This window comes from Galeopterus variegatus, unplaced genomic scaffold (genome assembly GCF_000696425.1).
Source record: "Galeopterus variegatus unplaced genomic scaffold, G_variegatus-3.0.2 Scaffold2906, whole genome shotgun sequence".
NCBI lineage: Eukaryota > Metazoa > Chordata > Mammalia > Dermoptera > Cynocephalidae > Galeopterus > Galeopterus variegatus.
Genome location: NW_007729017.1, coordinates 175,224 through 187,694, shown reverse-complemented (window position 1 = coordinate 187,694; position 12,471 = coordinate 175,224). Strand labels below are relative to the sequence as shown.

The following is a 12,471-nucleotide window of genomic DNA, read 5'->3' as shown; positions in this document are numbered from 1 at the left end:
ACGGGCGCGACACTGAGGGTTGCGGTCTGTTGCCGGACATGAAAAAAGACAAAAAAAAAAAAAAAAAGAACTTGAAGAGAAAGAAACCAAATTAAAGTATCCTCTCACATATTTTAACATGGGAGTGGGAGGGGGAGCTGCAGTAATTTCACAAACTCCCCATAAAGGCACTTGTGAAATTCGCCTATGGATGCTAAGAATTCCAGAGAACACCCTGTCACCCAGAACCAGCACATCTGGAAACCAACGCTTTCAGCTTACGCGGTCTTGCCCTCGCTGTCGTGCTTGGTGGCACTGGCCCCCTTCTTGCCCAGCAGCGAGGCCACCTTCTCCGCATCCCCATTCTCCACGGCCTGCAGCAGCCGGTCATCGTGCTTGTTCCACTCATTGGTCTGTGGAGCAAAGAGAAGAAACAGAGCTAGTGAACAATAACGCCATGGCCATGCTGATCGGCAGGACCTCGGTCCTCCCAGCTCAAACCAAAACCTGTCCCCAATGAGCAACGTGAAAAATACCTTCCCCTTCACCATGGAGACACCCAAGAAGGCCGATTTCCCAAAAGAAAACATCCACAGTTCAATGAAATAGCGGCCAGTCACCAAACTCCGAGATAAAGTTATTTCTTTTAACTAAGGCTGGGAAGATGAAGCAATTTAAAAAGACCTTGAGGCCGGTTTACACATTAGCTAATTTCTAGCTAAACTGGACAGCTGGCTCCTCAGAATGTTGGCCTTTGACCTAGTCCGCAGCTCACTCAGGCCACTGTGTTACCGACCCAATCTGGCCAAGGTTTCCCGAGTGTTTATATACACACGATTCTTCACTGCTTTTATGGCTAGTCTTCATGGCCTGCTTACTGGGCCCTGATTTTTGAGCTGTATACTGAATTTAAGTAGTTGTCCAGGCTACCAATTCAACAAAGGATCACCAGAAACAAAACTTCTTTCTGAGCAAGCTATTAAAGGTCAAACAGCTTTGAGCAAAGCCTTAACGACCGTCCACCCCAACCCAAACAGAATCCTCCTGCAAACCACAGTAACAGTAAAGTGTTCATGTGTGCAAAAACTAGTTTTTACTCTTAAGAGGAGGTGATCTCTATATAAGAGCAAATGGGCCTTGAGTACAGGACTAAGAAGTTTCAAATGGAAAAGGCAGTAGCGAGCCACTGAAGGTTTTGGGGCAGAGGAATACAAATAAAATCAGCGACTGAGGAAGAGTCATTGGGAGGTGTATGAAGCATATAAGATTAGTAGGGGGACAGGGGAGGAAGAAAGGATGCCGGACACATCAAAACCCCTGCAAAGTCACTTTGTAGGCCCGGCCTGCCCTTCAGTTCTCCCCTGCAGCAGGCCCCTGAGCCAAACCTACTTTCTGGACCCTCTGGGTGTGGACACCACCACCCTGGCAGACTCCTCCTCCCTCCCGAAAGCTTTCTACAGACTGCTTCTTTATGACCTCCAAAGATAAGAACCTACAGGTATTTCACATTAAAGGCTTTACCACAGACCACTACAAGGAAGCGAACAGAGGAGATACTGAAGATTTAAAAGCCAAAAAGAGGGAATTTTACAGGATTACAGTCTTCCATGGCCCCAGGAGTATGTCCCCAATCCATGTACTGATGGAACTAGGAAACCCAATAGGACTTTGCCCTCTCAAAAAGCAAGGGTGGGTCCACCAAACGGCCTAGTCACCCCTCCACCCTAGCCTAGATGTCACAGGCCTTGGAAGTATAAAACAGATGTGCCCAGAAGTTGCATCTGTGAGTCTCAGGACTGGGTCACTCCCATTTTTCTGGCTCTTCCCCCATGGCCATAACTGAGTGCAAGAACATAGGAAGAATGAACATAGGTTTGAATGAAAATCAGCAGTTTGTCCTCTAGGCTGCATGAACTTGAAGTCCAGAACTCTAGATTGACACATATGCTGTGTGACCTTAAGTCATCCATAACCTCTTTGTGCCTTGGTTTCCCAAGGCTTTGGACTGGGTATCCACTGTGATTCCTCTAAAGCTCTAAATCCTTACTCTATAGAATCCCCCAAACCAGACTTTGCCTGGGATTATTCAAGAACAGTACTGTCTGAGATACTGGAAATATCTATATTTGAGCTGTCCAATAAATACTGTGGCAACGAGACCAGTGATTCTCAACCAGGGGTGATTTTGCCCCGAGGGGACATTTGGAAATCTGTGAAGACAGTTTTGGTTGTCATGACTAAAGAGTACTACTGGCATCTGGTAGGTAGAGGCCAGGGGTGTTGCTAAACATCCTGGAATGTACAAGACAGCCCCTTCCCCCACCCCAACAAAACATAATTTGACTCAAAATGTCAATATTGCATTAGTCCTGTGTGGCTATTGAGCACTGGAAATGTGGCTAGTGCAACTGAAGAACTGAATTTTTAACTTTGAGACTTTATAGAAAAATGAGTATGACATTGGCCCTCACACATTCTTTGTTAAAAATATGAAGAGTCATTATGCAGAGCTGCACTATTCTGGATGGTAGCCACTAGCTCATAGGTGTTACCTTTAATTACGCTTCAGCCTTCCTACTGAAGGGGAACACCAGACATATATTGCCCTGGCACAAACATTTGTTAGTAGAATCGGAAGCTTTACTTAACACCACCATACAAAAGAGCGTAACAGCCACAGCAAACAACAAGAAACAGACTGCAGCTTATTTCCCCCAGAGTGCACATAACAAGCAAAAAAAAAATTACTGAAGTACATTTAGGACCAATAATTCCTACCTATATTATCCTAAAAGGGAAAAGTACTGTCTTTTAAAATTCTTCCCTAACCTAGACTGATCAAATTAAAACCGGACTGGGAAGATCAAAAGGATATTAAATCTCACAGGACAGGACTGACAGTACTTAAGCAGAGGAAAGGCCACATGAAAGCATTCTCCTTTTCAGTGCTGCTAAGGCCCTCCACTCTTAAGTAGGGAAAAATCTGATTGCAGGGGTTCCTGAATATTAGTTCCACATGGATCTTTAGGGAGTTTAATTTCTATAGGACCGGGCATGAAAGATCCCCCTCCCGTACTCTTTGGAGGACAAAGTCAAGGGCACATTCTTGAAGTCTAAAATGCTTCTCTTTTCTCTAGAGTGTCTCCTCAGTGCAGACCAGGAATTTCTTTTCTCTTGGAGCAGATGAGGCAAGAGGACATGGCTACTCACAGCAAATATTTAATCAGTAATCCACAACGCCATTCAACTTGTAAGTGCCGCTGATGGGGTCCAGAGTAAGCAGTGAGAGGAGAAAGGACAGACTTCCACCTGTTGGAGGCCTTGACTTTGAGCAGAGAGAAGAATGGTTCAGAACAAATGGCAGAGGCAAACCTGAAGAGAAGAACAAGGCGTGGTGGGGGAGTAGACCTGTGGCTAGGAAAGGAGGAGAAAAGGGAAGGGTTGTATTCTTAAAATTCTCACAAGTATGCTAAAGGTGGAGGCCAAGAAGGGTCCCAATTAGACCTCTGATCCAGAAATCCGGTTTCTGACCAGTGAGTCTACCAAGGTGAAACACCAGCCTGATGGCCAGCACAGCAGGGGTTGCTTATGTAGCAGAGTTCTCTAGTTTTGAGCCAGGCCACTGGTTACGCTGTACCTGCAATTAGCTCTGACTGCACAACTGGCCATACATACCATGCTCCTTCCAGAAGCATGGCTTTCCAGGCCATCACTTTCCTCTCCTACACTTGCCCATGGAGATGTTCCCTGCATCCTCTCCTATATAACTATTCTATTCAATGCTATATTTTATACCAAAAACTCCATGGCCATTAACAAGAGAAGACAAAACAGCTGTTTAATGACACTTTTGCTCTTGGGAATCCAAAAGCAAATTCCTCTCCCCTACCCCATACCTCTGCTGAGAGCTACTAAATTGAAGTGAAGCATCAAAAGAAACTTCAAAATGTCATCCTGGTCAATCCCTACTGTTAGAAGGTAGGTTTGGTCAGATAAATAGGGTGAAATTTGAAATTGTGCCAGAATTTACTCATATTCCAGAATCAGGGAAGGCTTCTGGAGACCACAACCACATTAACCATATCACTTCTCACTGCTTCCCATGAAAACCCTCTCCTCTAACTAGTGCCCCCTCCATAGGACAGGCTCCACACTGGGGTCCTGGTCCCTTTATAGTTTTCAACCAATTAATGGGTTAATCTAACATATTATAAAGTGAAATAAAAAAACAGAAAACATCAGATGCACATTTTTTTCTTTTTTGGCTGGCCACAGGGATCAAATCCTGGACCTTGGTGTTCTCAGCACCACACTCTAACCAACTCAGTTAACTGGCCAGTCTAAATGCATCACATTTAATAAGGTTAAATGTTTCATGAAACTTTAGTTTATTATATGTATGTACATAATGGGTGATGGAGTTTGGATGTGTTGTCCCCTCCAAAACTCATGTGGAAATTTGATCTCCAACGTGGCAGTGTTGGAAACTGGGGATGGATCCCTCATGAATGGATTAATGCTCTCTCTGGGGGAGGGGGGATTAATGAGTGAGTTCTTGCTCTATAAGTTCCCATGAGAGTTTGTTGCTTAAAAAGACCCTGGCACCTCCTCTCTCTCTTTTGCTTCCTCTCTCGCCATGTGATCTGCTTGTATTTCGCCGGCTGCCTGCTGCTTCCCGCCATGAGTAGAAGCAGCCTGAGGCCCGTGCCAGATGCAGCTGTCCCAGAATCATAAGCCAAATAAAACTCTGTTCTTTATACGTTACCCGGTTTCAGGTATTCTGTTATAGCAACACAGAACAGACTAAAACAGGAAATATAAAATATATTTCTTATTGTGGAATCCCAATAAAAGAACTGTTGCAGGGAACCCTAAGCATTTTTAATTGTTGAGCTTTACCCTTTTCCACTTGAGAAACTGTTTTAGAAACCCTATGCTCCAGGGCCGGCCCCGTGGCGCACTCGGGAGAGTGCGGCGCTGGGAGCGCAGCCACGCTCCCGCCACGGGTTCGGATCCTATATAGGGATGGCCGGTGTGCTCACTGGCTGAGCGCGGTGCGGGCGACACGAAGCCAAGGGTTGCGATTCCCTTACCAGTCACGAAAAAGACAAAAGGAAAAAAAAAAGAAACCCTATGCTCCACTGTAGACTCTGGCCCCTGCCATTTACGCTGCTTGCTTCTTGGGCCCACCCTCTATGAGATAACAGCAGTCTCACACCCTCCTCCAGGGGCCAGAGGCTAATTAGGCTCCTAAAGTGACCAACAGACTGTGTCCCATAACCAGCCAATCCAAATTAGCAGGACAGCATCCCTCATTTACATAAGAGGACCTGAATGAGAACCTGTGAGGGAAAAGGGTGGGAATTTAGGCTATATAAGGGGGTTGGTTCCTTTGTTCGGGGAGACACTGGCTTGGGGGTTTCTGCCCTCCTTGCTTGCAAGCAAAAAGAGGCGCTGTAACACTGAACAAAGAGCTGCAACACTAAAATAAAGAGCTATAAAACTACAACACTAACACCAGTCTTGGATTCCTCTGTGCGTTCACCCTACAACAAAACAGCAGAAGCCACAGCTTTAGAATGCTCTGTCATCCATGTAAATCCTTCTAAAGCCTAGCTCCAGCTCTACTCTGTCGCATCCCAGAGGGCCCACCTACTCATCTCAGCTGAAGCCCACAGTCTAGACTTCATGAACTATTGCATCCTGGCTTTTGTTCCAGAACTCAGTGTGTGCTCGTTTTGTCTCCTATCTTCAGCTCCCTGAAGGCAATGATAACAGCCTTTATTTCTTCCCCCTATGGTGTGTAATATATGCTCAGTATTTGCTGCTGATTTTAGCAGGAGGTTCTTTCTCTGGATTAACCTAAATCTCTCTTGACTTAGCAAATATTTGTTCTTTCATTTATAAAACTCTCTCATTCTTTTGTAAACAATTATTAAATCATGTTTCAAATTTTTTTTTTTATGGGCTAAATAAACCCAACTCCCTTAACTTTTCTACAAAAGGACAACTTTCCAAGATTTTAATCATGTGAATACTTTCTCCAGATCTCTTCACAACTAAGGAGCCAAGCCTTATAAATTCATCGGGCTAAAGCCAGTGTCTCCTAGTGAGGAGAATCACCTGGGTGCTTATTAAATCTGCAGCCTCCCAGGCGCCATTCTACAGATTCTGACCCCAGCGATCTGCGGTAGAGGAGCCTGGAATTGCTTGGGTTCAACAAGTGCTGTCTCTCATTCTTGCTGCCAATCTGGGGACAACTGGAGCCTATGCTAAGGCTAACCAGAGAACTAAAAGGATTTTCTTCCTCCACAAGGCATTGTTAAGGAAGGGGGCGGGAAAAGAGAAGAATTCTTCATGTTTTCCTTACAGAACTAGGTATTCTGCCTCCCACAAAAGCTTAGTAAACACTAGGATTTCCCTGGGAGTTGCACGTGCAACCTGTGCATAAGAAGGGTATAGGAATGTTAACAAAAGCACTGCTCACAACAGGCAATAATTACAAATAACCCAAATATCCAATAACATAAGATGGACAGATTGTGATATAGTCAAATGATGCAACACCACACAGCAATGAAAATGAACAAACCGTAACAGCATGCAACAGCATTGGTGGACATTAAAAAACACTGGTGAAAGAAACAAGACACAAAAAAAAACCCCACAAGACATGGGGTTGACTGCAAGCACATGAAGATGAAAACAGGAAACATGGAACCATATTGTTTAGGGATGCATACATCAATGGTGAATTTATAAAGAAAAACAAGAACTCATTTACCTAAGTTAGGATAGTGGTTAGGGGTGAGAGTGTAGTGTTTGATCACCAAGGAACACTTGGAAGCATTCTGGGGCCCTGCCCTGTTTCATGACCTGGTTAGTGGCTCCACACATGCTCCCTTTATAACTACTTGTTAAATTATATATTCTTGTTTTGCGTACTTTTATCAATATGTGACTTATGTTTCTTTATTCCTTTTCCCCTCTCTTTTTCACACACACACACACACACACACACACACACACACACACACACACACACACGAGTTTAAGTCTTGCATTCAGTTTCTAGTGAATACCAGGCCAGGTGCCTTTGGACAGTTCATGTTCTCACTTGCTATTTCCTCATCTCTAACATAAAGGTGGAGTGGTACCAAAATCTGGTTCTTAATCTTTTGGAGGCCTCATAAGCCCCCTTGAGAATTTGATAAAGTTATGAGCTTTGCTGAGAATATGCAAAAACACAGAAAAATTTACATATCATTTCAGAGGGTTTTCTGGCTAAATATTACCTGCAGCCCATCCATAAGCCCAAGTTAAGAACTCCTGGACTAGAAGCAAAGAGACAAGCTTCCAGTTAAGCACTTTTACATTGAAATGCCAGCTGCACCACCTCCTATCTAGGTGGTCTTTAGCAGGTCATAAGTGCCCACGAGTCTCCATTTCCTTATCTGTAAAACAGGGGGACACCCTACCTACTAGCAAATTATCCTGAGCATTTGATGTAATGTATGTAAGCAGCCTAGCACATATGAGGCACCCCCAAAATGGTGATTATTATTATTCTTGAACCAGATGATCTACACTGTTTCTTCTTGACTAATGTTCTATGATCTTCAATATTTACAATTTAGGGGTAGATAACACCTTAATGCAAATTTTGTACTACATTCCTTAAAAATCACATTTGAAAAGCCTCTAGAGATACATTCACAGACAGGAAATTACTTTATTGAATATGCGTCCTTTTTCCAGGAGACTGTTTAAACAGACACTACTTCAACAGAGTACATCAGGCCATATTTGCAAGTTCAGGAAGACATATGTTACACTCCAGAGACATGTGTAATGTGTCAGCTATGAAGGGCGGCATGTGGGAAAGGCAGACCTTACCCTCAATGTGGGCTCCAAACATTCCTGCTAATATACCACAAATGAGATTGTCAAGGGCTGGCTGGTAAGCTTCCTATTCATCAAATCATTTCCAAATGACACCCACTTGCTGATGAGCTTTCCCTTGCAGCCTGGCCTTTTGAAAGCCTCGCTTCCTCCACCTAGAGGAGCAAACACCACGCTAACTGGATGAGGAATGCTGTGGCTTTGGCAACTGGCAGCGTCTGCCCTCGGCCAGACATGGCATCACCTTCTTTTATTTTGGTTTAATCATTAGGAGCTGAAAAACCAGTAAAACCTAGTAGTCACAGACATCTGGTTAGTGGGCTGGTTTGAGTTTTTTAATATATAGACCCAGTCAAAATAATCCACTGGCACAGAGTAAGACAGGAAGAGAAAGAGTTGCTTTGACTTTTTCTGAGAAAGATGTTAAAATCCTAACCATCACATAGTAAATTCTAGGCAGGAGCTGTGAGCAGCCCCTGCTGCCCAGTAGAAGGCAGGAGCATGCCTGGGGTCCTAGGCAGGAGCTGTGAGCAGCCCCTGCTGCCCAGCAGAAGGCAGGAGCATGCCTGGGGTCCTAGGCAGGAGTTTTGAGCAGTCCCCATCACCTAGCAGGAAGGAGAAGAACACCCAGGATCCTAGGCAGGAGCTGTGGGCACAATCCCCCTCCTGGCAGAAGGCAGGAGCATGCCAAAAACACCACTTCCATGTGGGCAGTCCACCACAGCCACTGCTGTCACAAGGGTGGCTCACCACCACAGTAGCAGCCAGAGCCACTATGCAGGCAGCCTGCCACCTGAGAGTCACCACCAGAGACTGGAAAGAGAAAAGGAAGTCTCTCTCCTCAAAGCATACTTCAGAGTAATCGAAGAAACAACTGCTCTACCAGATGACCTGATATCAACTCAGAGATACTAGAAATAAGAAAATACTATACCACCAAAGGAATACAGTAATTCTCAAGTACCAGATCTTGTACACCAGGAAACCATTGAGATGACTGAAAAGGAATTCTAAGCAACAATCTTAAGGAAACTCAACGAGATATGAGAAGACAGATAATATAATGAAACAAGAAAAAAAATCCAGGATATGAAGGAGGAAATTTACAAAGAGATTAATACCTTATAAAGAATGTAGCAGAACTCATGGAACTGAAAGATTCATTCAATGAAATAAAAAACACAAACAAGAGCTTAATCAGCAGACTAGAAGAAGCAGAAGAAAGAATTTCTTATCTTGAAGATAGTCTTTTCAAAATAACCCAGGCAGACAAAAAAGGAAAAAAGAATTTTAAAAATGATGAAAATCCATTTACCCACACAGACAAAAAAAGAAAAAAAGAATTTTAAAAAATGGATAAAATCAAGGAGAGCTAGCAGACAACCTTAAGTGCACAAACATTTGAATCATGGATGTCCCAGAAGGAGAAGAGAAAGGAAAGGGAATTGAAAACCTATTCAATGAAATAATAATGGAAAACTTCCCAGGTAAAGGGAGAGACATGAACCTTCAGATCCAGGAAGCTCAAAGATCCCCAAACAGATTCAAGCCAAAAAGACCCCCTCCGAAACACATTATAGTCAAATGGGCAAAGCCAATGACAGAGAGTCCTAAAAGCAGCAAGGAAAAAGTGTCAAGTTACCTATAAGGGAGCCCCTATCAGACTAACAGCAGACTTCTCAACAGGAACTCTAGAGGCCAGAAAAAAATGGGATGATATACTCAAAATACTAAAAGAAAAAAACTGCCAGCCAAGAATATTATACCCAGCAAGGCTATCTTTCAGAAATGAGGGAGAAACAGTGTATTTTCCAGACAAACAAAAACTGCGGGAGTTCACCACCACATGACCAGCCCTGCAAGAAATCCTCAAGGGAGTCCTGCATCTGGAATCTGAAAAATGATAATCACTACCATGAATACACAAGAAAAAACAAAACCCACTGGTAGAACAAAAATGCAAACAAGAGAAAGAAACTAAATCTTACCATCTCAAAAAAACAGCAAACATCAAAGATAAACAGTAAAAGGGGACGAAAGGAACAAGAGATATTTAAAACATCCAAATAAGAATCAATAAAATGCCAGGAGTAAAGCAGTACCTTTCAATAATACCCTAAATGTAAATGGATTAAACTCCCCACTCAAAAGACACAGACTGACTGACTGGATTAAAAAGCTAGACCCAACTATATGCTGTCTTCAAGAGACTCACCTTACCTGTAAAGACACACACAGACAAATAGTGAAGGGATGGAAAAGGGTATATCACATGAATGAAAACCAAAAATGAGCAGGATTAGCTATTCTTTATCAGATAAAATAGACTTTAAACCAAAAACCATAAAAAGAGACAAAGAAGGCTACTATATAATGATAAAGGGATCTATCTTGCAAGAAGACATAACAATCATAAATATACATACACCCAACACTGGAGCACCCAGATATATAAAGCAAACACTTCTAGGCCTAAAGAAAGAGATACACCCCAATGTGATAAAAGTAGGGGATCTGAACAGCCCTCTCTCAGCACTGGACAGATCATCTAGGCAACAAATCAATAGAGAAACACAGGATTTAAATTATACTTTAGACCAATTGGACCTGGCAGATATTGACCAAACATTTCATCCTGCAAGTACATAATATACATTCTTCTCATTAGCACATGGAAAATTCTCCAGGATAGACAACAGATTAGGTCACAAATCAAATATCAACAAATTATAAAAAAAACTGAAATTATTTCAAGTATCTTTTCAGACCACAGGTATAGGTATAGAAGGAAAATATCTCAACACAATAAAAGCCATATATGACAAACCCACTGCCAATATCATCCTGAATGGGTCAGCTTTTCCCTTAAGAACAGGAACAGGACAGGGATGCCCACTCTCACCACTCCTATTTAACATAGTATCAGAGGCACTAGCCAGAGCAATCAGACAAGATAAAGAAATAAAGGGCATCAAGATTGAAAAAGACCAAATCAAACTGTCCCTGTTTGCAGATGATATGATTCTATATATAGAAAAACCTAAAGATTCTACAAAAAAAACCTATTGGAGCTGATAACAATTTCACTAAAGTTGCAGGATACAAAATCAACATGCAAAAATCAGTAGCACTTTTATACTTCAATAATGACCTAGCAGAAAAAGAAATCAAGAAAGCAAGCCCACTTATAATAGTCACCAAGCGAATAAAATACCTAGGAATCAATTTAACCAAGGAAGTGAAAGAGCTCTACAGTGAGAATTACAAATCACTGCTGAAATAAATTAAAGAGGACACAAAAAGATGGAAATACATACCATGCTCTTGGATTAGAAGAATTAACATTGTGAAAATGTCCATACTACCCAACGCAGTCTACAGATTCAATGTAATCCCTATCAAAATACCAATGCCATTCTTCACAGAAATAGAAAAAACAATCCTAATATTTATATGGAATAATAAGAGACCCCAAATAGCCAAAGCAACCCTGAGCAAACAAACAAACAAACAAAAAAGCCAGAGGCATTACACTACTTGATTTCAAATTATACTGCAAAGCTATAGTAACTAAAACAGCATGGTACTGGCATAAAAACAGATACATGGACCAAGGGAACAGAATAGAGAACCCAGAAGTCAACCTACAAACTTACAGTCAACTGTTCTTTGACAAGGGCAATAGGAGCATACATTATAGAAAGGACTGCCTCTTCAATAAGTGATCCTGGGAAAACTGGATATCCATATGTAGAAGAATGAAACTAGACCTGTATCTCTCACCATTATATGACAAAATCAACTCAAAATGAATTAAAGACATCTATAAGACCCACAACTATACAACTACTAAAAGAAAACACAGAGGAAACACTTCAAGATGTAGGACCAGGAAAAGGCTTTATGAACCAGACCCCAAGAGAGTACACATAACAAAAGAAAAAATAAACAAATGCAATTATATCAAACTAAAAAGCTTCTGCACAGCAAAAGAAACAGTTAACAAAGCAAAAGGACAACCTATAGAATGGGAGAAGATATTCACAAACTACACATCTGACAAGGAACTAATATCCAGAATATACAAGGAACTCAAACAACTTAACAGTAAAAAAACCCAAGTAATCCAATCAATAAATGGGAAAAGGAGCCGAATAGGCACTTCTCAAAGGAAGATATACATGGATCTGGCCAACAGATACATGAAAAATGCTCAACATCACTAGTCATCAGAGAAATGCAAATCAAAACCACAGTGAGATATCACCCCATGCCAGTTAGACTGGCCATTATCAAAAAGACAGAGAATAACAAATGTCAGAGAGGATGTGGAGAAAGGGGAGCCCTCCTACACTGTTGGTGGGACTGTAAATCAGTGCAGCCATTATGGAAAACAGTATGGAGTTTCCTCAAACAATAACAGATAGAACTGCCATATGATCCAGCATTCCCATTGCTGGGTATATACCCAAAGGAAATAGAAATCATCCTGCACTCCCGTGTTTACCACAGCTCTATTGACAATAGCTAAGAGTTGGAACCAACCTAAATGTCCATCCATGGATGACTGGATAAGGAAAATGTGGCATA

General features: G+C 42.1%; 1 protein-coding gene across 2 annotated transcripts in view; it reads right to left on the bottom strand.

Annotated features, from left to right (window-relative positions):
- The window catches only part of RAI14 (retinoic acid induced 14), a 114,768-nt gene that overhangs the window by 51,028 nt on the left and 51,269 nt on the right, over positions 1-12,471 (bottom strand). For both annotated transcript variants that reach the window (XM_008583423.1, XM_008583424.1), the window contains exon 2: positions 262-392. In XM_008583423.1, coding sequence (XP_008581645.1) covers positions 262-392 — 131 coding nt within the window. The remainder of the gene's footprint in view (positions 1-261; positions 393-12,471) is intronic.